A 27,960-nucleotide genomic window follows, 5' to 3' on the forward strand; every position below is an offset into this window, starting at 1 on the left:
GTGCTACTTGTTGAGGAGTGTTATTTTTGGCTCCGTACATGAATACAACATTCTTGAATCCCTTATAGTTTAAAAATTAAGCAGGAGGACAGGTCAGTAGTCTATGGTGGAGTTGGCCGTTTAACTTGTTGACCTAGTTTATGGTTCATATCTCTGCAATTACTGGGCCTATCCACATGAAACAAAAACTGGCACAAAGTTCAACGTCTTTACAAATAAAGTGACATTATTTTTTCACAATAGTGGTGCCATTATTCAGCCTTAGAGGCGTGAGTGCTGTCAGTTGAAAAGACTTTAGGCCATTAGATTAATATAACAAGTTTGTGGAGCCGATCCCAAACAAATAATAAAAACGTTCAACATTTGTGGATTTTTATTTCGGAAATTTCTTTCAAAAACAGTGAATCTGCCATAGAGATATATAGGCCCCTGTATAACTCCATCTGAAATTATGACATCAGATTCTAGAATATGAACAAAACCATGAGATTTCATATTATTTTGTGCTTTGTCATTTTACGAGTTGTACCACAAAATTGCGTACATCAGATGAAGTCGAGGGAGACTACATTAGATTAGACTGAACTCTAATCTCATTATCCTTGTACAAGTAGTGTACAACAAAATGGACTTTGGCAAAACAAATTAATGTGTAGACAGAGACCATTTGTAATTCAAAGTACTTTACAGAATGAGGATGGTGTGTTAAAATTAAAATACGAAACAACAACAACAATAAGGTCAACATAAAAAATGATCATCATAGACTTAATTTTAAGAGTGTAGGCTTTTCTATCCCTCCTTTTGTAAATTTCGACTATGTTCCCTCCTGTTTTTGTTTCTTCCTGGTTTTTCCTGCAGTGCTCTTCTCAAACGAGTGTCCTATTTAAACCCTTCCCTCATTTATCATAGCTTATTATATCTCTGTCTTATTGATTTAGGGGCCTTTTTTTTTCCACTGGTTTAACTCTGAAGCTGATGCCAGAGGCTGCTCCCTCCCTTCAACATCAGCCAGTCTCAGCTGTACTTCCTGCTTCCATTAACCACCTCCGCATGCTTCATTTGGTTTTCTTACAATTCATTTCTATGGATGCGTCTTGTGATATTGTTGGGTTTCAGATGACACCACAAAATTCTATTGGTTAATATTATTTAATACAGATGGGGACAGTTAAAATTTGTATGGTTAAACTGCTGTTTTTTTGTTTGTTTGTTTGTTTTTTGAGTTCTTGGGTTTTGTCACTACTAGAAATGATCAGGTTCAACATTTGTGAATATTTTACGGCCATGTACAGTGTAATCAATAGGGAAACTGTCTCTTGCCCCATCTGGGAGTTTGACATCATCACATTCTATAATCTGAAAACCACCAATATCTATCCAGCATTTATTTAATTACAGGTTTTTATTATTCAACAACACCTGAAAAACATGTGTGTACCTTTAAAAGAAATAGTACAGATTTGTTTCTTTAATGGGTGCTTCCAAATTGTCAATTTCTTGGGGGGGTTATGTTTTTATTTAATTAATTTGACAAGTGCATGAACTTAAATGTCTTTTCTCTCTCTCTCCTTTTTTTTTTTTTTTTTTTGCAGCACTTTTAACCATTTCCACCTCCAACCTCTTATTTTCCAATTTAACATAATCCCTCTTCTGTCAATCTTAAAGCTGATAGTTCTAACCAGTGAGATGCAATAGAACACAATATACACTGGTGCACTGTGCCGGTCTCCATGGAGATTACTTTGTATGGCCTTGAACAGTGGTTCCCAAACTCTGGTATTTTTACCCACAGGAGTAGCATGAGGACCTGGGGTTACATGGAGAATTTTGGAAAGAAAATTGTCATCTCATCTTTAATTTATAAGAATTATAATGATTTTGGATCTCCCACCGTGCCTGAAAATGTGATGTGTGCACACTTTAATATTATCAAATATGTTGTAACTATTATGGTTGTCAAAAGTATCGATACTAAAACTAGTATTGAAACTAGATACTTGTTTAAGCAGGTATCGATACATTAAGAGGACAGAAATGAACATTTGTGAATAGTTTTAGAATGATCTTGAACTGTATCAGAACAAGTACAAGAGAACCTAACTAGTAGGGTTAGGCATAATTAAAAAGTTGTCGATACGATACATACCTTGATACATAGGCCACGATACAATACATATCTCAATACAGTGCACTTACAATATGATATATTTCAAATCGATTAAGTATGGTTCATTAAAAAATAATGGCCAAATCACGGCTGTGATACTAAAAGTCTTTGTTAAACCACTTCTTGTGCAATGTTCATAAGAAACACGCCCATTTTAATCCTCAAAACAGTGAAAATGTCAAATGTGTTGCATAAAAGAGTTCCCTTCCACTGAACAAGCAACAAAAGTGTAGCACTGTAACAAAAATAATTTAGTAAAATATACCAAAAAATACTCTTGGCGATATATCGATACAGCAGTCCCCAATATTGATAGTGTATTAAACAATATGATATATCGATATTTTGATATTTTTGCACACTCCTACTAACTAGATGACTGAGGGATTACACAGATATAAAAATAATATAATATAAAAGTAAGTGCTGTGATTTAATGTTGAAAATCTCATTTTATTGTCTAAATAAAGTGTTTTAAATGATTGGTTTTGAGTATTGAGTCTGCTCCTTAGTATCAAAATCGAAATAGAAATTTTAGTATCATGAGCACTTGGGAATCACTGGCCTAGAATGTTCCACAGTATAAGATATCCATGGAGACAAGAAAGTGGTGAACCCTGCTCCAAAAAGCTATGAAATGCACGAAGAAAGCAAACCAGCCATATGGTAACTAATAACGTGACTAGATTAATTATTCAAACACTTACGGCATAGCTGTCCATCTGGAAGTGTTTTACTCTGTCTCTCTGGTTGTAACCCTGTAGTTTCTTGTTCTTCTTCCTGTAGTGCTAACCGTGTAGTGTCTCCCTTCCCTCCTTCAGGCTGCTGCCCCCCCTTAGCGCCCGGGTCGGGGGGAGCCTGGTCCGGAGCCCTGGACTCAGACCTGCTAAAGCTCCCTGCTGCTCTCCAGGAACACGCCACTTTAATGTCAATGTCAATGCTGCTCAACCCACGACAAAAACTACAAAAACTACAACCCTCTGACTGTGATCCCGCCCAAAATCTCCCCTCCACCAATCAGAACACTCTCCTGGACTGTGATCCCACCCGCAATGTGCTCTCAGCCAATCACAGTGCTCCTTTGGCCTGTGGTTCCGCCCACAACGTACTCTCGGCTAATCACAGTGTTCGTTCGGACTGTGAGCCTGCCGTCCCTGTTGTCTGCGCCAATCACCGTACTCCCCTGGACTATGAATCCGCCCACAACCTGCTATCATCCAATCGCAGTGCTCCCTCAGACTGTGAACACACCCACAATCGCCTCTCCTCCAATCACAGTGATCCCTTAGACACTGAACCTACCCACTGCATCTTCTCCTCCAATCATAACGCTCTCGTAGACTGTGAACCCGCCCACAATGCACTCTCCGCCAATCACAGCGCTCCCTTGGGCTGTGAACCCGCCCGCAACCTCCGTTCCTCCGATCAGAGTGCGCTCTCAGACTGTGAACGTGACCATAACGTCCTCTCCACCAATCATATCGCACCCTTGGACTGTGAACCCGGCCGCTACCTCTCCTCATCCAATCACAACGCTCCACTCTTCGGCGATCGGGATTCCATCGAAAACCTCAGAATCTCCGCTCTCTTCGCTGCTGCTCAAAATGGACAAACAGGTAAGACATTTATATATGAATGATGAATTAGACTCACTCGGCCCTCTTGAGGCAGACGGACAAAGATGTGGCAGCCATTTTGTGCCAATAACATAAATTGCATCACTTTACAGCAGTAGTATTGACAGCATCTAGTGTTATATGAGAATGTAACAGGGGCGGGTCAGCCAATCTAATTACAGATGGTAGCTTTAATGACCTACTTTTACTTTCCTTGTTTAGTCCTGGTTTAGTCTTAGTCGAGTCCTGTGTTTATAGTTTTTTAGAGCTGGTTTAGTCCCCAGTCCTGGTTCCATCATTTAAGCTTGTTTAGTTTTGGTACAGTCCTGGTTTAGTCCTGGTGTAGTCTTTCTGGTTTAGTTCTGTTTGATTCCTGGTTGAGTTTTGTTTTAGGCCTGGTTTAATCATAGTTCAGTCCTGTATTAGTTGTTTTTAGACCTGGTTTAGTCATTCAGTCACTTAGGCCTATTTAGTTTAGTTTTAGTACAGTCCTGGTTTAATCTTGGTTCAGTCCTGTGTTAGTTGTTTTAGACCTGGGTTAGTCATTCAGTCAGTTAAACTTATTTACAGTCCTGGTTTAGTCTTGGTATAGTCTTCCTGGTTTAGTTCTTGCATAGTTCCAGTTGAGTCTTGGTAGAGTCCTGGTATAATCCTGGTGTAGTCCTGTTTATATTTTGGGTTATTTTTGGTTTAGTTCTGGTTTTGTCTTGGTCCTGGTTCAGTCCTGGTTTGGTCCTGTTTGTTTCCTGGTTTAGTCCTGGATTAGTCCTGGTTCAGTCCTGGTTTAGTCCTGTTTGTTTCCTGGTTGAGTTTTGGTTTAGTCCTGGTTTAGTCCTGGTTTAGTCCTGTTCGTGTCTCGGTTTAGTTTTGGTTTAGTCCTGGTTTTGTCTTGGTTCTGTCCTGTGTTAGTTGTTTTTTTGAGACCTGGTTTAGCCTCTAGTCCTTGTTCACTCATTAATGCCTATTTAGTTTAGTTTTGGTATAGTCCTGGTGTTGTCTTGGTGTAGTCCTGTCCTAGTTCTGGTTTGGTTTAGTCCTGATTTGTCCTGGTTTAGTCCTGCTTTAGTTCTTGTTCAGCCCACATTCAGATGTCTTGCAGATGTCTGTGTCATGCCCCTGTCTTGTACACAGCCTTCTCACATGTCTCTGTATGTTTGTGTGAGCGTAACATAGAAATATAATTATAGCCATGTTAAAGAGGATCTGTCATTATGATCCATGCTGCTGCAACTCATGACCCAGTGGTTTAGACATAAGATCATACGGTGTTTACTGCAGGCTGGAGTTTACAACAAGAGTATACTCATAAACAATGCAAGGAAAACAGAACTATTTGGGTTTTAGAGTACTATATTCTGCAAGTTCTGGTTAAATTCTGGTTAAATCCTGGTTTAGTCCTAGTTTAACCTTGGCTCAGTCCTGCGTTAATTGTGTTACATGATTTAGTATTTGTTCAGACGTGTTTTGATCCTGGTTTGGCCCTGGTTTAATCCATGTTTAGTTCTGGTTTAGTCTATGTTTAGTCCTGGTTTAGACACTGTGGTTTGCACATAAGATCATATTGTGTTTACTGCACGCTGGAGTTTAGAACAAGAATAAACTCTACGATGTGATAGGAAAACAATTTGACCCATATTGTACCTTTTTCTGATATTTAGTAATGAAGTATCATAGATATTTTTTACATTTTAAACCTCAATACTGACTAAAACTAACTTGATAGAAACCCTTTTGTTGACTTCCTGCTTGCTCTGAATCAGCTCTGTGCACATCGGCAGCTGGCTACGTCCGGTCAGAGGGACGGTCGGTTCCGGCATTTCCGCTGTAATGTAATGTCCATGAGGTTTTGCTGAGTCGCTCTAAAATCGATAAATCCTGACAGATCAGGCAGTGGACAGGGAGCTGTGTGTGGATGTCGCTGACGGACACATCTCTGTGTGTCAATGCTGACACTAACATTCTTTAAAATGTTAATTCTAACATAACAACCAATTAAATTGGAAGTTGTAAAGATGACCCAGTTATTTTTAAGTGTTGATTATTTCAGTGGTGTTATTTGAATATTTATTTTGAAATTAGCATTAGCACCGGATAATGTGTAAACACAGAATTGTCCTCCAGTGAAGTCTTCTCCTCATTTGTAAAGTATTTAACATGCTGTGACATCCACCCACAGCTCCCTGTCCACTGCCTGATCTGTCAGGATTTATTGATTTTAGTGCAACTCGGCAAAAACCTCTTAGGGATAGAAAAGGAGAACCGATCCTCTGTATGACCGGACATTGGGTTACTTAAAATGCATGAATCCCTCAAATACAATTCTAAGTAAGCAAACAGACATTATAAAAACTAATAACAATCAACTTGGCATATTTATTTTGGATTGCCCCTTGAAATGCATTATCAGGAGTCAAAATTTCAAAGTGACTTCATAAAATACCTGACTAAAGTGTCCAGAGTGGTGCATAGAGCCTGAATAGTGGTGTGTGTTTTGTGCAGACTTTGTGGAGGAGCTGTTGTCTGTCGTCTCTGCTGATGTCACTGATCTGAATGGACTGACTCCTCTGCACTTTGCCGCAGCTCAGGGACACTCCAGGTCAGTCTGAAAGTAAAAATGTTTTATGTAAGTGAATAAGAAGTAAGAACTGGAGCCACTGTGTGAAATGTGAGAGTGTGCGAGACACTGCCCCTAACAGGTTCAGAGCAGCTGGACTCAAAGTGCGAGGGAAAGTTTGAACAAAGATCCTCGGAGAGAAAGATGATCCACTCAAACGTGAGTCACTGCTCAGGCTAGAAATATCCCACTCCACTTCTCCAGATCTGAGCCTGGATCTTATGGTGATACAAGTGAATTCTCATTTAGTTGCTAAGGAAATAAAGAAATTTGGCAAATGTGTTAAGGGCTGCATGATATTAGAAACAATGCAACATTCTATCTAACTATATTTATTGCAATATTTTAATTGACCATTTAATAAAATTGTTACTTGTAAAATCCATAATTAATAAATATTTAACCAGCATAAAATATGACTAAATTGACAAAATTATGACTAAAATGGAATTTCACATTTTAATATTTCAGATCTCGGAAAAACTATTTCTAAAATTTATTGTTGTAGCATTATCCAAACAATTTAATTTCTTGCCATATAGGTATCTTGTCAGCTAATATTGTGGTGGTGGAGGAGCAGCTAGCGCTCACTATAGGCTCTGTTCACGCTTACTGGAAGAGAAAACATGCAGATGACAACTTCGGGTGTAGTTCCCGACACTGGGCATGTGGTAAAACCGTGGATTCAGCAGCAGTGTCTTCACAACCTGCCAAAACTTTCCATGGGGGACGAGACTCTAATCGCATCTTCAGTGTCACTGACAGGCAGCTGGTTGGAACTGTTGATCTGCCGAATATAACGAAACTCTACAGTGGCATCTTTTTTTTTTTTTTAATAAGACAAATTATAATACACAAATTAATAGAAAATTCATAAAAAGGAAAAAAGAAAGAATACAATGACATCTAAATGAAGAAAACTCAGCCATTTTCTCAGTTACTATCACCAACAGAGCCCAAAGGAAGTTGTCATACACATATTTCTGAGCGTCTTCTGGTTTTGTGACATGAACATGAATAGAGCCTACTCACAGCATGAATGTTGTGGGTTCGTTTCCCCTTTGCCTATGTCTGAGTGGGTTTCCTCCGGGCACTCTGGGTCCCCATTATACCATAACATACACAATAGGTCAGATCCTCCATCTAAAGTAGTCCTGACCAAGACTAGCTGGAGATATAAATATTCATAACAGGGCTGAAATTATCCAAATGATTCTTATGGATTCTCATGTATGAAGTTTAACAACATAGTTTAAAAACACAGTAGAGCACTTCCTGTATTACCACATGACATCACAAGTTGGAACAGAGTATTATCAGTTTGCAAAAAGAATACAGCCAAAATATGCAGGGTTTGTGTGTTTAACATGCACAAATGAAACAAAACACAACTCAAGGTATGTGGAGTTGTCCAGGTTGTGATGAGGAAACAACATTATAACACATGAGAAAACAGTGTATTATGGTCTCTTTAACCTCATTTTGTTCTGTCTCCCCGTGTCCCTGCAGTAGTGTCTCTGCGCTCCTGTCCTCCAGGGCCCAGGTGGACGCTGTGTCCTCTGGAGGTGTGTCTGCCCTCACTCTGGCCTCTGAAGCTGGACAAACTCACTGTGTGCGCCTGCTGCTGGAGGCTGGGGCCGACCGCAATGTCTCCACTACTGTGAGTAACACCTAATACTAATACTACTACTATTACTACTGCTGCTACTACTGCTCCTTTTACTACAAATACTAATAATACTACAAGCACTACTACAACACTACTACTGTGAGTGCTAACACAACTACTACTGCTGCTACTATTCCTATTACTGCTTCTTCTGCTACAATACTACTACAACATTACTACTACTGTGAGTACTAAGACAAATATTACTACTACTACTACTACTGCTGCTGCTGCTGCTACTTCTACTGCTGCTACTTCTGCTACAATACTACTACAACACTACTACTGTGAGTACTAAGACAAATATTGCTGCTACTACTACAACTTTGACGACTACTACTGCTGCTGCTGCTACTTCTATTTTTATTACTACTACTACTATTACTACTATTACTGTTAATACTACTACTACTGCTGTTACTGCTACTTCTATTTTATTACTACTACTACTATTACTGTTAATACTACTACTACTACTACTGCTGCTGCTGCTACTTCTATTTTTATTACTACTACTACTATTACTACTATTACTGTTAATACTACTACTACTACTACTACTACTGCTGCTGCTGCTGCTACTTCCACTGCTACTGTTACTTCTACTGCTACTTCTACTTCTACTATAACACTACTACAACACTACTACTACTGTCAGTACTAAGACAAATATTACTACTATTACTGCTGCTGCGGCTACTTCTATTATTGTTAATACACCTACTTCTACTACTTCTACTACTACTGCTCCTGCTACTGCTACTACTACTACTATTACTGTTAATACTACTACTTCTGCTGCTACTGCTGCTGCTGCTACTTCTGCTACTGCTACTGCTACTACTACTATTACTACTATTACTGTTAGTACTACTACTTCAGCTACTACTGCTGCTGTTGCTACTGCAACAAAATAATGCACTAGTTTAGTCCTGCTTTAGTTTTAGTCTCCCCAACTGTGAGGACTGCTACTACAAATACTAGTGCTGCGACTGCTGTTAGTACTCATACTTCTGTAACTGCAAATACTGCTACTATTTTTACTACTACTACTACCTTGTTTAACCCTGCTTTAGTTTAAGCTCAGTCTTGGTTCAGACCTGTGTTACTCCTGTTTTAGTTACTACTACTACTACTACTACTACTACTACTACTACTACTACTACTGCTGCTACTACTACTACTACTACTACTACGGTTATCCTGGTTATCCTGTCTCCTCTCAGTAAGGAGGTTGTGGGTTAAACTCCTGAACCCTCTCTGAGTGGACTGTCCATGTCCTGACTGTGTTGCTGTGGCAGAGTGGTTATCCTGTCTCTTTTCTTGGCATTAATGAAAGGGGGCTCTGTCTGAATCTGGTCCTGATGAGAGCGCTTCCTGTGTTGCCACGGTAACCTCCTGGATGCAGCCGTTGCTATGGCTCCGGGTGATGATGATGACAGGGCCCTCTGTTCGTTCACATTTGACACAGATTCAGGCACAGTTTATTCAGATGAGCTACACCAAAGGCTTTTGTTTTTGGCCTCATTTCAACTTTACAGACAAATTATGTGTATATCATTGTTGTATCTAAATCAGTTTTGAGTACAGGGTTGTATATAAGATAGTAAACTAATTACTTCAACAGCTCTTGAAAATTAGTTGGCACAGTCTGTCCCTACTGTACAGCGTGAAACACAGAGACTAAAGTGTATTAAAAAAGTTTAAATACCCAGAAACACTGGACCTTGAGGCTGCAAAAAACAAGGCTAGACCAGAACTAAACTAAACTAGAACAGGACCAAATCAAGTCTACATCACAGTAGGACTTGGCAATATATTGGTTCCAGTGTCGGTATCAGCCAATACTGATACAGATTAGTCGCATTGATTGATATGATGATCGATACCAATATACTTTTTGTACCACTTCATTCTCTGAGTCCCCTTTTTGAGCAGACTAATGAGTAAGGATGTAACAATAAACAAAATATCCTGATATCCTATCATCAAAAGTCTCACAATATATCGAATTACAAGCTTTTTGGCTTAAATGCATGGTTTTATAGTAGCAACAGCTTATAAACATCGGGAACTACATATCCCATGATTCATTTCAGTGCAGAAAACATGAAGAGATATGTTTTTTACTTGAATTCTTTGGATTATGACAGTAATAATTCACACCAAAATCTTGTCAAGGTATTTTAAAAGCAAATTAATGTCCCGTCTACAATTATATCAGCCTCTTCAAAATATTGCAATAAATTTCTTACCGTGAGATGCATATCGTGATAATATAATATCATACCATGAGATTTGGATATCGTTACATCCCTACTAATGAGTAAAAATGGGAATAGAAAGGTGTTGTATGGTTGTATTTTTACACAAACATTCCAGATAATTACATTTTTATATTATTTTTACAAAAGTGAAAGTTGATCTTCACTTCAACTTAGGATAAATTTGTGGGGCTTGCTGAGGATTTGAAAGCTAAATATTGTATCTGCAAATATTGGTTATCGGTCACAGAGTAGTGCAAAGATAATAAAATCCATATTAGTCCATCTGTAGTTCAAACCAGGACTAAACCAGGACACAGCTCATATACTTGTACTTTAATAAGACTAAAAGCAGTATTTCTTGTGTTTAGGATGGCTGCAGTGCCCTCCACGCCGCGGTGCGTTCAGGAAACCTCGAGCTTCTGCGTTTGCTGCTGTACCACACGAATGACCCTCGCGTGACCCCTGACCTTCAGAGCGTTCCCAGAGTGAACTTGGACCCCACGGCGTCCCCCACTGTTGAGTCTATGACACTGAACATCTCCGCTGAACTTCTGAATCAAACCAACACTGAAGGATGGACCGCTGCTCACCTCGCTGCTGCTCATGGGTTTAAGGTGAGAACTAAACCAGGACTGAACCAGGACTGAACCAGGACTAAACCAGGGCTGAACCAGGTCTGAATCAGGACTAAACCAAGGGTTGAAACAAGACTGAACCAAGAATTGAACCAGGACCAGAACCACCCAGGACTGAACCAAGGAACCAGGACGACTAAACAACCAGGACTCAACCAGGACTCAACCAGGACTAAACCAGGGACCAATTGAAACCAACTAAGGGATTTGAACCAAAGACTGACTCAACCAGGACTCTAACCAGGACTCAACCAGGACTAAAACAGAGACTGAACCAAGGGTTGAACCAAAGACTGAACCAGGACTAAACCAGGACCTGAACTAGGACTAAAACAAAGACTGAACCAAGGACTGAACCAAAGACCGAACCAAGATTAAACCAGGACTAAACCACAGACTGAACCAAGGACTGAACCAGAGACTGAACCAAGGACTGAACCAGGTCTGAACCAGGTCTGAACCAGGACTAAACCAGCTCTAAACCAGGACTACACTAGAGACTGAGCCAAGGACTGAACCAAAGACCGAACCAGGATTAAACCAGGACTAAACCAGAGACTGAACCAAGGACTGAACCAAGGACTGAACCAGAGACTGAACCAAGGACTGAACCAAGGACTGAACCAGAGACTGAACCAAGGAGGGAACCAGAGACTGAACCAGGTCTGAACCAGCTCTAAACCAGGACTAAACCAGCTCTAAACCAGGACTAAACCAGCTCTAAACCAGGACTACACTAGAGACTGGACCAAGGCCTGAACCAGGACTAAATCACGACTGAAACAAGACTGAACAAAAGGCAGGATGAAGCAGCATTAAACCAGCACTCAGCAATAAATAACTTAAAACCTGAAACTTTATTTACTAACCAAAATCCTGTTTTTTTCCTCTGTAAATGAAATGGGTATTTAGAACAGCCTTGGATCTGGTTTAATCTGAGTTTAGTCCTTGTTTTTTCCTGCTTTAGTCCTGGTTTATATCCTGGTCCCGGGGTAACCCTTCGTCCTCCATTGACTGTGCACATGAAACAGAGTTGATGTAATAATTTCTCCTCAAGAGTCATTTCTTTCTGCTCTTTATATAACATTATTGCTCTATCATCTCATTTGGTCTCTAAATGAAATGCACCTTTCCTTCATTCACTCTTCTCTCTCTTTCTCTCTATCCCTGTCTCTCTCTCTCCATCTCTCTCTCTTTCTCTCATTCACTCTCACTCCTTATTTATATTTCTCTCTTTGTCTCGCTCTCTCATTCTGCTTTGCCCCCCCCCCTCTCTTTCTCTCTCTTGCTCTCTCTCTCCCTTCCTCCCTCTCTTTTCTCTCTCCCTCTCTCTGTCTCTTTCTCTCTCTCTCTTTCATTTCACTAATGAGGCTCTGTCCTTGTCCCGGGACGATAACACAAAGTCTAGACCAAGACTGGACCAGAATCCCAATGAAGGAATTACATTATAATTATGTATTCATTGACCAAATCAGTAAATATATGAACCGTACTACTACTACTACTACTACTACTACTACTACTACTACTGCTGCTGCGTACATATACTGCTTCTTTTGCAACTACTATTACTGCAAATACTGCTTTTACTCAGACATATCCTGTCTTGGTTTAGTCCTGGTTTAGGTCTTGGCTGTTTTCAAGGCCAACACCATATTTTGTAGTTGTTGGATGTGTCTGTTTCCTGCAGTAGCCTTGTTTTACAGAGTTTTTAACTAAAGGATGTGTCTAATCGCAGGAGTGTCTGGAGGAGCTGTGTTCTCATCCTGAACAGAACCTGAACATCAGAGACAAATGGGACCGGACCATCCACGATCTGGCCACAGACGACTGCAAAGACCTGCTCGAGAACCTGAGTAAGACCAGACCTAATATCAGTAATAAATCAGGACTACACCAGGACTACACCAGGGCTAAACCAGGACTAAACCAGGAATAAACCAGGACTAAACCAGGAATAAACCAGGAATAAACTAGACCAGGACTAAAACAGGACTAAATCAGTGCTTATCCAGGTTTAAACTAGAACTGAGGCAAGACTGAACCAGGACTAAATCAGGACTAAATCAGCACTAAACCAGGACTGAAACAGGGCTGAACCAAGGCTGAACAAGGATTAAACCAGGGATAAACCAGGACTGAAAAAAACTGAACCAGGGCTGAACTAGGACTGAAGCACAACTAAACTAGGACTAAACCGAGATTAAACCATGACTAGACCAGGATTAAACAGGGCTAAATCAGTGCTTAACCAGGTTTAAACCAGGACTGAGCCAGGACTAAACCAGGATTAAACCAAAATTGAACCAGGACTGAACTATGACTAAACCAGGACTAAATCAGGACTAAATTAGGACTAAACCAGGGCTGAACCAGGGCTGAACAAAGATTAAACCAGGGATAAACCAGGACTAAACCAAAACTGAACCAGGGCTGAACCAGGACTAAACCAGCACTGAACCAGGGATAAACCAGGACTAAACCAGGACTGAATGAGGCCTTAAACAAGACTGAATCAGGACTAAACCAGGGCTCAACCAGGGCTGAACCAGGCCTTAACCAAGACTGAACTTGGACCAGATTAGGACTGATCTAGACCTGAGCATAGACTAAAAACCAAGTCTAAACTAGATTTAATTCAGGATCAAACCGGAACTGAATCAGGGACTGGAAAATAATTTAACCAGAATTTAACAAGATTTGAATCAAGACTAGATCAGAATTTAACCAGATCTAAAGTCAGGCTAAACTAGGATGGTATCAGGGCTGAACCAGGGCTAAACCAGGTCTAACCTGGTCTCCTCTGTTGCAGATTCATACCGCGTTGGTGTGGTGTTGCCTTGCTCAGCGGCTCCCGACGACTCTGCTCTGGTTGCCAGTTCTATACCCCCTCTGGATCATTTAGACCTCGGTTCTGTGGTGATAGACCGGTCCACAGCATGGTCTCAACTCTGGCCTAAAGTGGTCCACATATTCATGGACTACGTCAGGTCTCTGTGTGAATGTCCAGAACTGGACCAGGATCGAAACCAGGATCAAGACAGACCTCTGGGACTCAGCCACCGCAGTATCAAGTCTATCTGCATTGGTGAGAGCGTTCTTTAAATAATATTTTACAAATTTCTGGGTAAAACTAAAACCAGGACTAAACCAGGACTTCCCCAAAACTGAACCAGGACTAAAACCGGGACTAAACCAACAATAAAACAGAAGTAGCAAAACCTTACATCTTACATCATTATAATAAAACAAAATCCATTAAAAATAGCTTACATTTTCAGTCTGGACAAATAGGAGCAGATCTATCATAAATAACTAATAGCTCATCTGCTGTCCTTCTGTCCCTCTGTGTCTCTGGGCTCATCCTCACACTGTGTATTTGATGATCTCATTTTCACTTTTTAATAATTCATGAATCAAACATATGTTCAGTGGAGGCTGCGTCGTAAATAAACAACTCAATTTATGTTTAGCTAAAAGTGCTTTTACTAAGTACTAGAAGTAATCTAGCTAATATGGTAGAGTATGTTTTTTAATACCAGTATTTACCGGGCTTGTAATGGCCTAGCACCCCACCTCATATCAAAAAGGTTCTGTGTTAGATTCCCAGCTCTTTCTGTGTGGAGTTTGAATGTTCTCCTTGTGTCTGGGTGGGTTTAGCACTCCGATTTTCCCCATTAACCCAAAACATGCACCATAGGTTTTAATGCTCCAGTAAGGTAGGTAAGACTAGTTCAAGATGGGGTCTGCTGCCTGTTCCGACATCCCTTCATTCCTAGGACTGGGTATCAGTAAGAAGTTGCTGATATGATACAAATCTCAATGCACTTTTAATTTGATACGATATATTTAAAATCGATTTGATACGGTTCAATAAAAAATAAAGGCTCAATCATGGCTGTGATATTAAAAGTCTTTGTTAAACCACTTCTTGTGCAATGTTCATATGAAACACAAACATTTTAATCATCAGCAGTGAAAATGTCAAATGTGTTGCATAAACGAGTTTCATTCATCTAAACAAGCAACAAAACTGTAGTGCTGTAACAAAAAAATTTAGAAAAATATACCAAAAATACTCCTGGTGATGATATATCGATATGTCAACTCACGATATCGATACTGCATCATCACATTAAACAATATAATATATAGATATTTCAATAGTTTGGCACAACCCTATTCATCACGACATGTCTCTATTTATGCCAGTATTACAATTTTTATTTTTATTTTTTTTTTGAGAGTTACAGTAGTCTACCCAGGCGCCGCTCTCACTGGTCTTCGATGTTCTGATGATCTCAGCAACTATCAAGTGACACACAAAACCAACACACAAAGTAGCCAATAGGGGTGTGTAAAAATATTGAAATATCCATATATCTTATTGTTTAATGTGACGATACAGTATCTATAGCGTGGGCTGCTGTATTAATATATAGTTTTGTTGTTTGTTTAGAGGAAGGAAACTCATTTATGTAACACATTTGACATTTTCACTGTTTTGATGATTAAAATGTTTGTGTTTACATTATTACATTAACTTTGCACAAACTTTAACAAAGAGTTTTAGTATCACAGACATGATTTAGCCTTTTTTTTTTTTTTTTGAAAAGTATGGAATCGATTTGAAACATATTGTATTGAATCAAAAGTGCACTGTATCGAGATATGTATTGTATCGTGGCCTATGTATCGAGGTATGTATGTATCATATCAGCAATTTCTTAATGATACCCAGCCCTAGTAGCAACTTCATAATGACAAATATTTGTAGTCCATGCTCTGCCTCTATTCTTGCTTAGCAACTCACCCCAGCCCAGGTCAACCGCATCACTTTGCACTTTATGCACTACAAGCACTTTGGCACTTTGGCACCTTAAACCACACACATCCACACAGCCACACACACACTCACGCGGACCAACTGAAATTTCACTACATGTCATACTTACATATATAAACATCTTTGTATCCTTGTTGTATCCTTATACTTTACTGCCGCATCTTATGATATATGTGAGCACAAAGTATAATAGGCTATCACATTAATATTATTCATGTCAGAAAAGCAGAATGTTTAAAAAATAATAAAGTACGCTACTCAATTTCAATAAAAAGCTACTAGAACAATGTCAAAAAATGTTTAAAAGGTAACCCATTTCGAGATGGGTCCCAAAGCTCTTTTCAATCAATCAAATCAAACTTTGTTTATAAAGCTTTTCATACAAAATGTACTTTACAGTGATTAAAAAGTAAGAATCGCTACTGAAATGTTGAAGTAGTTAATATTTATGCTGCTACTCTGACAGTTAGACGGCAATGTCTAAATAGCGGCACGTAACCCTCAAGATTTCGAGATGGGTCCCAAAGCTCTTCAATCAAATCAAATCAAACTTTGTTTATAAAGCACTTTTCATACAAAATGCAACACAAAGTACTTTACAGTGATTAAAAACAGTCCCGCATTTCCCACCACCCAACCACCCACCCACCCCCAACCCCACATAGTCAAACAACCCAAACACACACACTCACATACACACAAACATGCACACACACACACACGCTAAAATACATAACCGGACACAATAAAATGTGAGGCTGAATATAGGCAAACCTCTTGACAGTTTTTAACCCAGAGACACTGAAAGATGGGTCAAATGCAGAGGACAAATTTCTTACAGTGTCAATAAACGTTAACAATCTTCTGGACCATAAAGGAGAATAGTAAGGTTGTCAATTCGATCACTTTTTTCCCTTATATTTGACTTGCCCCAGTACTAGAGATGCGCGGATGGGCTATTTTTTCATCCGCAACCGCAAGACAAAACTCTTCATCCGCCCGCTGTCCATTTTGCACTGAAGGTTTTCAAAACCGCACCCGCCCGCCATCCGCCGATTGATTTTAGATTTTAGAACAATCATACAGCAAACAAACTAAGGAGCCTCGATAAAAATGCAAACTCTAAAGCTCATTCATTTCAAAATTGGCTCAGCGTGTATGTTCGCATTCTTAATTGTCCGTAACAACCCCAAACTTACCTGGTTTTCTTGTGCAGCTAATTAATTGACAACGTTTTCTGACGAGGCTGTTTTTGAAGCTTCTTTCCGTCGTGTTGGATGTTGTTACATTCTGAACATTCTACGTTATAAAGTCTGCGTGTTTTAAAATATAACTGATATCGAAATAAAACAGACAGATCGTCTCATCCAGATGAACCTTTATTGAAATCAGGCAATGCCCTCTTTATATTCCAATTGAAATAGGCAAGAAAAAATATGTATAACTAAATAAATATGGCCCTATAGCCACTTATGTGTTGGCAAACAGCTGAAATAAATTAGAAACAATTAAATAAACTGCATATAATATGTGCCTCGTAAACCTTAGGCATCAATAACCCGACACAACCTTAACCTTCAGAACATAAAAACGAGGTCAAATGGGCTAATTAAGGATATGACGTACACTTCATACTACAAGCATAGACAATGAGACTCGTCTTTTCAGATGTAGGTAACAATACTAACAATAACTGTTTTCTTTTTTTTTTTTTTTAGTAGTTAAACCGCCACCCGCCCGACCCGCGGATTAACCTATCTCTACCCAGTACAAATACATTGTACAAGCAGCACTTGAGGTCAAAATAAATCAGTCTGCGTCTAATAATAATTCTTATCAAATAATCAGGAAGTATGTGGTTAGCATGCTAATTGTTGTGGCTTTAGTTGGAGGGACTGACGCACCAGGCCAAAGAATATCTGGGTTGTGTATCCAGGGTACTTACCCGTGTGCTGTTCTATCTTTGTTTTGCAGGAGACAGAGAGTGGAGTGTGGGTGAAGAGGTCTCATTCTGTCCCTGGGATCTGGTCCGAAAACTTCCAAGTCCCAGTGTCAGGGTCCGGCTCAAAGGTAGGACTAAACCAGGACCAAACCAGGGACTAAATCAGGGAGTAAATTAGGAACTAAACCGGGGGTTAAATCAGGGACTAAACCAGGACTAAACCAGGACTAAACCAGGACTAAACCAGGACTAAACCAGGATTAAACCAGGACTAAACCAGGACTAAACCAGGGACTAAACCAGGGACTAAACCAGTGACTAAATTAGGGACTAAATCAGGGACTAATCCAGAACTAAACCAGGAGTAAGACAGGGAATAAACCAAGGACTAAACCCAATCTAAACCAGGTCTAAACCAGGACAAAACCAAGGATTAGACCAGACCTAAACCAGAACTAAGCCAGGACTCAACCAGCACTCAAAAAGGACTCAACCAGGACTAAAAAGACAATCAGCACTCAATCAGGACTCAACCGAGACTAAACCAGGACTGAACTAGGACCAAACCAAGATTGAACCAAGGTAAAACCAGCACAGGACCAGGATTAAACCAGGCCTAAATCAGGACCTAGGATAGGACTAAATCAGGGCTTCATTAAGATAGGATTAGACCAGGACTAAACCAGGCTGAACCAGATCTAAACCAGGACTAAACCAAGACTAAACTAGGACCTAGGATATGACTAAACCAGTACTAAACCCACACTAAACCCAAGCTCAACCAGGACTAAACTAGGACCAAATGAGGACCTAGGATAGGAATAAATCAGGGCATCATTAAGACAGGATTAAACCAGGACTAACCAAACTCAACCAGGACTAAATCAGGACCTAGGATAGAATTAAATCAGGGCATCATTAAACCAGGATTAAACCAGGACTAAAGCAGACTCAACCAGGACTAATCCAGGACTAAACCCAAGATAAACCCAAACTCCACCAGGACTCAACCAGGACTCAACCAGGACTCAACCAGGACTCAACCAGGACTAAATGAGGACCTAGGATAGAACTAAATCAGGGCATCATTTAGCCAGGATTAAATCAAACTCAGTCAAGACTAAACCAAGACTAAACCAAGACTAAACCAGGGCCTAGGATAGCACTAAACCAGGACTAAACCCACACTAAACCCAAACTCAACCAGGACTAAATCAGGACTAAACCAAACTTAACCAGGACTCAACCCATAATGACTAGCACAGAATTTCACCTGATGTTGTTTGGACTGGTAGGCTTGCCGTAGAGGACATTTTGGCATCAGATTCTGGCAAATACACAGTTGAAAAATGATCTTGAACTGAATCGGGATAATTCAAACTGAGCCAGTATCACAGCATCCTCCTCGTTAACAGTAATTAGTCACGTTCCCTGTGGAGATGTGAAATTGTTTGGGCAGTTTTTCAGCCAACTTCTGCTAATTGGTCTTCTAATATCTCTGTTGAAATGATTATCTTTTGGTATTTGACGGTTGGAGCCTTAAAAAGTGGTCATTTTGTTTTGTTTACAAAGGGAGTACTTTGATCTAATCTGAAAACTAGTGTTGCCTGTTGAAGTAATGTCAAAGCAAATGTTTATTAGCAAATCTAGTCTCAAAATACTGCAATATCAGCAAAGAGTTGTAGTTTTGTTTTTGTTTTTTTGTAAAATATATGTTGATTCTCAAATTCTTTATCATATTTAACACAATTTATAATACAGACATTGGCAATACATAAAAAACAGGCATAAACCAGGTCCATACAAGTAAGACTATTCTAGAATTAAACTATAGATCCAACTAACTGGGACTAAATCTAGACTAAATCTGACTCTGGACTGAACCAGAACTAAACCAGGACTGAACTCTGATCACACCTGGACTAAACCCAAGTCCAAGTAACCTGGCACGAAAGCAGGACATAACCCATTACAAACAACCAGGACTATAACCAAACTCAGGCTAAACCAGGACTGAACCAGGACTAGACCAGGGCTAAATCAGAACTGAACCAGGACTAGACATAGGCTAAATCAGGACTAAACCAGGACTGAACCAGGACTAGACCAGGGCTAAGTCAGTGCTAAGTCAGGGCTAAATCAGGACTAAATCAGAACTAAACTAGGTCTAAACCAGGGCTCAATCAAGACTAAACCAGGACTAGACTAGGGCTAAACCAGGACTAGACTAGGGCTAAACCAGGACTGAACCAGGCCAAGACCAGGATTAGACCAGGGCTAAACCAGAACTGAACCAAGACTGAATCAGGACTGAACCTGGATGAAAGAAGGACTAAATCAGAACTACCTAGGTCCAACCTCAACCCACCGGGATTAAAAATGCTTGAACCAGAACTAAACCAGGACCAAACCGGGACCAAGCCAGGACTAACCCTCGAGAAAATTACTGATTTATTCTTATGTACTTTTAGGTCTGTCTGAATCATGTCTGGATGAAGTTGCTCTCTTCTCTCTCATCCCTCTGTCCACGCTCAACAACTACGTACGACTGGTATGTACTAATGTAGTAGTAGTAGTAGCAGCAGCAGCAGCAGCAGTAGTAGTATTAGTAGTACCAATTAATATATTAATTTTGTGTACAACACAGGTAGAACAGTATGGAAACCTGATGCTTCATGGAGTCGAAGGCAGTCTCCAGGAAAACATCGCTGCTGTGGTCGCTCACTGCATCAAGGTACAAGCTTCTACCTCAAGACCTGGTTTAGTCCTGGTTTAGTCCTGGTTTAGTCCTGGTTTAGTCCTTGTTTAGCCCTTGATTAGTCCTAGATTAATCCTTGTTTAGTCCTATTTTAGTTCTAGTTTAATTGTGTTTTAGTCTTGTTTTTGTTTTTATTTTGTCATTTATTTAATTTTTATTTAGTCCTTGTTTAGCCCTGGTTTAGTCCTACTTTAGTCATGCTTTAGTCCTTGGTTTGGCCCTAGGTTATTCCTTGTTTAGTCCTGGTTCAGTCCTGGTTTAGTCCTGGTTCAGTCCTGTTTTTCTCTTGTTATGCTAATCTTTGGTTTCACTGCTGTTGCATCACACACTGACAAATTCAGGAGCCTCCTTTGCTATTAAAAGACAGCATTTCCCATGATCCTCCTCTGTGTCTCCTGTGCTATCTTTGTGAATATTTGTAGTTTAAAGCACATTCTCCACTTTTGTTTATTCACAGAAAAAGCAGGAGGTGTTGGGTTTTCACTGTGAAGTCTTCAGAGTACAGGTGGACTCCAGTCTGACCAGAGAACAGCTCCTGGACTCCTTCATCCAGGCTGGTACGAGAAACCTGATTTATTTTATTTATATTAGTGACACAGATCAACAAAACCTTGATTTTAAATAATAGTCATTTCAGCTGCTGCTCCCACCGCCATAAAATATTTGAAAGAAGGGTTTTTTGAGCTTTCAATACTTTGAGCTTTTGTACCACGTTACAATGTTGTTCCCTCATCAAAAACATGTCTGAAGAGGTTTTAAAGTCATCCTTGCATGTTTGAGTAATTTAGCGATCTACCCCAGGACCTATTCAAAACCTCCTTACACTTAGCTATAAGATTCTGTACAGTGCTCCGCCTGCAAACCTAAGTCACCCACGCTCCCACACGATGATTTTCCATAAATATACCAAAAGTAGAATGCAAAACAATACACTACAACTTCACAAACCTGATGCAATGTGGAGTAGTTTCATTAGAGGGATGTACGCTTGTTTGATTGTAATGGGATAGTGCTCTGGAGGGGAGTGAGTTAGTGCAGAGAGCAAAGGGAGGGGAGTCTCAGAGTGTAAAAAATTGAGGGAAAAAAGTTAATGGCTTGGTTTTAGTGAATATAGAATTTCCAAAATAATAAAAGGTAACATTTGACTTACAGTAGCTCAGAGTTTTGGCAGAGTGTTTTTCCACTGATCAGAAGGTTGGCGGTTCAAATCCTGTCCTTGATATAAAACATCATTGTTAGAGTGCTCAGATCCAACGACCCACAGGTTGATGGTGCAATTCTCGCTTACACAGATGAATGCTGTCATTGTGTCCTTGGACAAGACAGTAAACCAGGGGTCATCAAACTATGGCCCACGGACCGACTCCTGCCCTCCACACCCTTTTGACTGGTCCCCCAGCCCCTCTGCCCCCACCACTTGAGCTGGCCCTATGAGGCGATCCTCAAAAGTTGTCATGGGCTATTTTTTTAATTACTTTATGGTAAATGGTCACATTTTTCTATAGCGCTTTTCCACCTTCAAGCGCTTTACAACAAGGAACCACTCACCCATTCACACACACATTCACACACCAGTGTACGCAGACACTGTGGGCAAGGTGGGTTAAGTGTCTTGCCCAAGGACACAACGGCAGCATTCATCTGTGGGAGCTGGAATCACACCAGCCAACCTGTGGGTCAGTGGATCTGACCGCTCAACCTGAGATGTTTATGTTGAGCCAACCTTCAGATCAGGGGGCGAATGCTCTACCAACTGAGCTACTGCCGCCCCGATGGCAAATGATAACACGTCTGCATCTTGTATTTTGTTGTATTTTTTCCAATTAAAAACGTATATTTATATGAAGTATTTATATTTAAATAATTAGATGACATATTTACATTTTTTATGTATTTATGAATTTTCGTCACTTCAAGCTCGACAAGCTCGAGATCAAATAGTTAATAAGTCAAGGCATGCACAGAGTACTGTAGTGCAGCTAAGGACAGCAAAATGACTAAATGTTAAAGTACGAAAAGTTGACAGATTGCAGAGTTTTCAAATAACAGTGGATGCCCGATTTGTTTTTTGTTCAGTGTAAGAACCTTGCAGTTTGTCTGATATGTAACGATTTTCAAAGAATATAATCTGCGCCATCACTGCTATACAACCCAACACAAAGAGTATGTTAGTTTGCAAGGGCGAACGAGAGAAGACAGAATTTGGTGGATGAAAGGTGGACTGGCTGCTCAACAGCATATTTTTTCGTTGGCCCAACCCTCCATCACAGTCAGGAGCGATAATGTGGCCCCCAGAGAAAAAGGTTTGGTGACCCCTGAACTAAACCCTCCTCGATCCAAGTGTCTGTATACACTGTTGTATAAATATGTGTGTGAATGGGCGAGTGGCTACTTGTTGTAAAGTGGTTTGAGTGCCTTGAAGGTGGAAAAATAGTACCTCATAGAAGTGTAATCAAGAGACATATCAAGAGACAGCGCCCTCTGCTGCTCAGTCAGAGGACGCAGGCTGAGGATGTCTGAAAATGACTGGATGTGTACAAACATGCGGTGGCTCAGTGGTTTAGAGCAGTGTCTCCCAACCAGTGATATGGGACCCTTGGGGCTACTTAAACTGATTTCTGAATAAAACATGAGGCGAAATTGAATCACTTTTGAAAATGTAGTAAAATGTAGTCACTTTTACATCCTTGGGAGTGTGTTTACAGAATGATACAGACAGATATCAAAACAAGCTGATATTCATTGACTTATACCTACTCAATAATCAACGTTACGTGAGTTAGGGGGTACTTGGGATTGTAAGATTTAGGGGTCGCAGTTGCTGAACTGAGTGCATGCTGTTGTTGTATCTTTGTGCAAGACACTTCAACCACTTCAAGTCAGTGTTTATTTAAACTTACCCTAAAACATACAGTTTCACTCTTGTTTTGGCTCAGATTTGGTCTTATTTTAAGTTTAGGTTTAGTCCTGGTTTAATCCCTATGTAGTCCTGGTTTAGTTCTTAGGTAGTCCTTCTGGTTTGGTTGTTTTTGTTTTGAAGTTCTGCTTTGCACTTGGTATAGTGTTAGTTCAGTCCTGATCCTGGGCCTGTTTTTAGTCCTTATTTAGTCCTGATTTAGTTGTTTTTAGATGTTCTTGTGGAGTCTTGCTTATAAATGGTGGTCCTATTAGTTAAATCCTGTTTTATTTCTGCTTTAGTCCTGGTTTAGTCCTTGTCTAGGGCCATTTCAAGATTTTAACCTGATGTGACTGTGATGTTTGCAGGTCTTCTGGCTCCTGCAGGCTCAGAGGGAGGCGCTCGTGTTGTAGTGACAGTGGAGCACCTGGAGAGGGCGCTGTCTCTGTGTGCTCTGATGGGAGACATCTGCCACAGTCTGGACCATAGAGGGCCACAGCACACGGTCCACACCAGCTCAGGTAAATCTACACACTAACAAATACATGTAAACTCCCTAACAAACATGATATAAAACACGCAAAATGAAACAAGCTTGGTATCTGTGACCACTTTCAAATTTAGTTTTTAAAGGCCTGTACCTGATTTTTCTTCGAACGTGAAAAACAGAATTAGTTTATTGTAAACAGGTTGCCATGGTCCAAAGTTATTCCTCACTTACCTTATGCATTCTAAACATCCTAATTAGTCACAACGATGAGTTTATCTGGTCTTTTCCTAAATTCTCCCGAGTCCAGAGAGAAGGGAACCTAAAAACAACTAGCAGTCTAACTCACACCTTATGGTTCTCAGACACTATAATGCAATTACAATTACAATTGGATGCAAACACTACATAGTGGACATATTTTGACAGGTTTTCAAGAGCTGTTTATGCAATAAAGACAAATTTAGCTCAAATACATGGGGAAAAAACTGTGAGTATATCTTAACGATAAATAAAGGATTTAGACTTTTTATTGACACAAAAATTTTAAGTTACATGTGTTAGTAACGTATAAACGTGCTTGCGAATACCAATACTAATGTCCAATAGTTTCACAAAAACCCGAATGGAGAATATAGATGTTTGAACCATAAACTCTATAGACGCTGTGCAGTTCTCATCACTTCCTTGTTTTCCCTTCTCAGGCCCTCATTGGTTGGTTGAAGGTGGTTACGTCATCACCACGCTGTCTAAGCCCCGCCTCCAGGGCTCAGAGCTCCGCCTCCAGCAGCACCTGCGCTGGGTCTCCCTCCGATGGGACCAAGAACCAGAGTCTGGACTTCTGTACCGGACCCTGAGAGCAAGACTACAGGTGAGGAACCAAGGCTAAACCAGGACTGAACCAGGACTGAAGCAGGACCAAACAAGAACTAAAGCAGGACTGAACCAGGGTTAAATCAGGACAGAATTAGAACTAAACCAGGATTAAATCAGACCGAACCAGGACTGAACCAGGACTGAACCAGATTTGAACCAGAACTTAACCAGGACTGAACCAGGACTGAACTAGGGTTAAATCAGGACGGAATCGGAACTAAACCAGGATTAAATCAGATCTGAACCAGGATGGAATCAGCACTGATCCAGGGTTAAATCAGGACAAAACCAGAACTAAACCACAGCTAAACCAAGACTAAACCAGGATTGAACCAGGACTGAACCAGATCTGAACCTGGACTGAACCAGAAATAAACCAGGGACTGAACCAGGACTAAAAACAGAATTGTATCTCTTTTTTTTTTTTTTTTTTTTTTTGGGGTCACTGATCCCCATTTGGTGTCCTGTGTCCAGACTGCAGTATGGTCCAATGACAGCTCTCTGCACCGCTCGGCCTTGTGGGTAACGCGGTTCTGGCAGCGTCTGAACTCTTGTCTGTGTCGTCTGGGGACTACGGAGGCTCTGATTGGACCTGAGCTGTTTATGACCTGCCCCCTGTCCAGCGCCGAGGACACAGTCAGGTACAGGTTTTTAAAAGAAAGTGAACTGAAACTGCAATTTTAATGGCCATAATTAGAAATATGAATTATTATTATTAGAGTGATGTGTGCTCTTTCTTTTGTGAATGTCTTATTCGTTTATTCATTCATGTTTTAGTCTTCTCTCAGTAGCACAATAGTGTTACAAATAGTTGGCCTCACAGCATAATTGGCTATATCTTTTTTCAAGGTTTTCAGATAAATGCAAAAATAAACTGCTAATAATTGATAATAAGCACTGACATCACACTGGGGGTGTTTTACATGTATGTCTATGGAGGAATGTTCAGCAGTTAGCATGGTGACACAATGCACACATGAGCAAACACTGCTGAAAAAGTGTTATGTTGTTTGAAAACTCAAGAAAAAAAACAAAAGGGATTTATGCAACACATTTCAGGAGCCTGTGATCAAAACAAATGTTCATGGTCCTGTTTTGGTGAGTGTGACTAACTGAAAAACTGTTGGCTAATGCTAACTAGGTCATTTCACAGCACATATCAGTTTACATGTAGCTGTTCCAACTCTGGGGAGATTCTGTTAAAAAAAAAGATCAGATTAAAGTCTAACAAAGCCTCAGACGGAGCAGTGCCTACAATAGGGGTCACCAACCTTTTTCCTCCAGTGAGCTATACCTTTTCAAAATAAAAATGCCAAAAAGAGCTACTAATTTTAGCATTTGCAAGTTTAGTATGTAATAGCCACTGCGAGCCTTAGAATAAACCACTCTCTATTTATTACTGCACAAAGTGAGGCATCAAAATGACACTTTTACAAGAGTCATTTATTGAATTTTGTTATTCAGCACAATACAGGATCCCCATGAATTGGAGATGATGCATCTCAAGGGGCAAACCTTAATAAAATATTAAATATGTGCAATTCAGAAATCCCTTGGTGAGCTACTGGGAGTGTGCTGGAGAGCTGTTGGGAACTCCTGAGCTACAAGCTTCACACCCTCAGGGAATGTTGATGATATTAGCTGCAAAGTATGGATAAGATAACTGGGGAGAAAAGTATTTTTATGTCGCTAAAAACGATTTCTAATTGGTCAAGGACAGAGCCAATGACACCTATAGATATAGAAATAGAATGAAACAGAAAACTCAATTTGGTCAAAAATGACAGAGGCAGTTACACTTGGAGGGCAACAAGGTCTTTGTTTAGATGTAACAATTTCCAAATCTCTCTCTACAATTATCACGATATGCATCTGATGATACAGTATTTATTGCGATATTTTCAAGAGGCTGATATAATTGTAGATAATGCGCTTTTATGCTTTTAAAATACCCTGACAGTATTTTGGTGTGAATTAGTACTGTCATAATGGTAAAAATTCAAGTGAAAAACATCTTTCTTCATGTTGTCTGTACTAAAATGAATCATGGGAAATGTTGTTCCTGATGTTTATTAGCTGTTGCTTCTATAAAACTATGCATTTAAGCAAAGGAACTTGTAATTCGATATATTTTGACACCCCACAGTATTGTGAAACTTTTGACGATACAATATCACGATATTTTGGTTATTATTACATCCTTATTGTTTAGTGTAAGTTGGATGCTTTAAATCAGCCGTTCATGATCCACTGTAACTCTAATGTCCTGTACCATGTGTTTACGTATATGTGCGTGTGTGTGTGTGTGCAGGTTTCTCTGTGCTCTGTGGAACTCTGTGGTGGTCCCACGAATCGAACAGGCCATCGTCTCCAGAGTGTCCCCCAGACGCTCCCCTCTCTCCCCCCACAGCCCCTCCTCCTCCTCCTCCTCGCCAGAGCCCACCGAGGGACAGACTCCGGGACAGAGAGCGCTGGTGAAGGCCGCTTTAAGCATCGTCCTGAACAGAGCCGTGCTGCAGGACTGTCCCCTCTCCAGATCAGGTGAGGGACACGCTGCCGTTTTATGATACTACCAAATATGCGGCCACACCTCCTTGTCAAAGCCTGAACTAGTCATTGTATCCTTTGGCAAGACACCTCACAGTATGAAAACGGTGCATGAGTGGCAACCTCGCTTCTGTTAGTGTGAACCAGGGCAGCTGTGGATACAATAGTAACTTACCACTTCTAATTGAGCACTGCAAATTTCTCTGATCTGGCCAAGATTTTAAAACTTATATCAGTTTATTCATCTTGTTTTCAGATTAATTACCTACTTACTAGTTCAGAGACTGCTTAATTCTAGTCTAAAAGTAGTTTATTTTAAGATAAGTAAAATTGTCTTGCCGCATACACAGATAATTTCACTACTTTTAAGTCATTTTCTGGTAGCTTTAAGTGTTTATATCTTCAGTTTTGGCCAAGCTTTTTTGTAATGTGGAGTGGATGAATAATGCACCAAATTGTAAAGTGACTGTGAGCGTCTGTAAAAGCACTATACAAGCCTAGAGCACTATTATTATGATGATTAGACACTGTTGATTTTGATGTAAGTCCACATGTGGCAGGTTTAAGTGGCCGTACAGCCCTATTTCAGAATGCAAAAGCAATGGATGACAAACTGATTAAAATACAGCATTTTCTT

General features: G+C 40.1%; 1 protein-coding gene across 1 annotated transcript in view; it reads left to right on the top strand.

Moving 5' to 3' along the window:
* The window catches only part of cttnbp2 (cortactin binding protein 2), an 83,630-nt gene that overhangs the window by 48,185 nt on the left and 7,485 nt on the right, over window positions 1–27,960 (top strand). The window contains exons 7-20 of the mRNA XM_055155826.1: window positions 2,992–3,786; window positions 6,286–6,382; window positions 7,910–8,060; window positions 10,705–10,950; window positions 12,710–12,827; window positions 13,784–14,059; window positions 17,792–17,887; window positions 20,231–20,310; window positions 20,407–20,493; window positions 20,975–21,074; window positions 23,782–23,934; window positions 24,605–24,771; window positions 25,251–25,417; window positions 27,088–27,317. Coding sequence (XP_055011801.1) covers window positions 2,992–3,786; window positions 6,286–6,382; window positions 7,910–8,060; window positions 10,705–10,950; window positions 12,710–12,827; window positions 13,784–14,059; window positions 17,792–17,887; window positions 20,231–20,310; window positions 20,407–20,493; window positions 20,975–21,074; window positions 23,782–23,934; window positions 24,605–24,771; window positions 25,251–25,417; window positions 27,088–27,317 — 2,763 coding nt within the window. The remainder of the gene's footprint in view (window positions 1–2,991; window positions 3,787–6,285; window positions 6,383–7,909; window positions 8,061–10,704; window positions 10,951–12,709; window positions 12,828–13,783; window positions 14,060–17,791; window positions 17,888–20,230; window positions 20,311–20,406; window positions 20,494–20,974; window positions 21,075–23,781; window positions 23,935–24,604; window positions 24,772–25,250; window positions 25,418–27,087; window positions 27,318–27,960) is intronic.

Source organism: Boleophthalmus pectinirostris, unplaced genomic scaffold (genome assembly GCF_026225935.1).
Source record: "Boleophthalmus pectinirostris isolate CB_2022bp ecotype Guang Dong unplaced genomic scaffold, ASM2622593v1 HiC_scaffold_2, whole genome shotgun sequence".
NCBI lineage: Eukaryota > Metazoa > Chordata > Actinopteri > Gobiiformes > Gobiidae > Boleophthalmus > Boleophthalmus pectinirostris.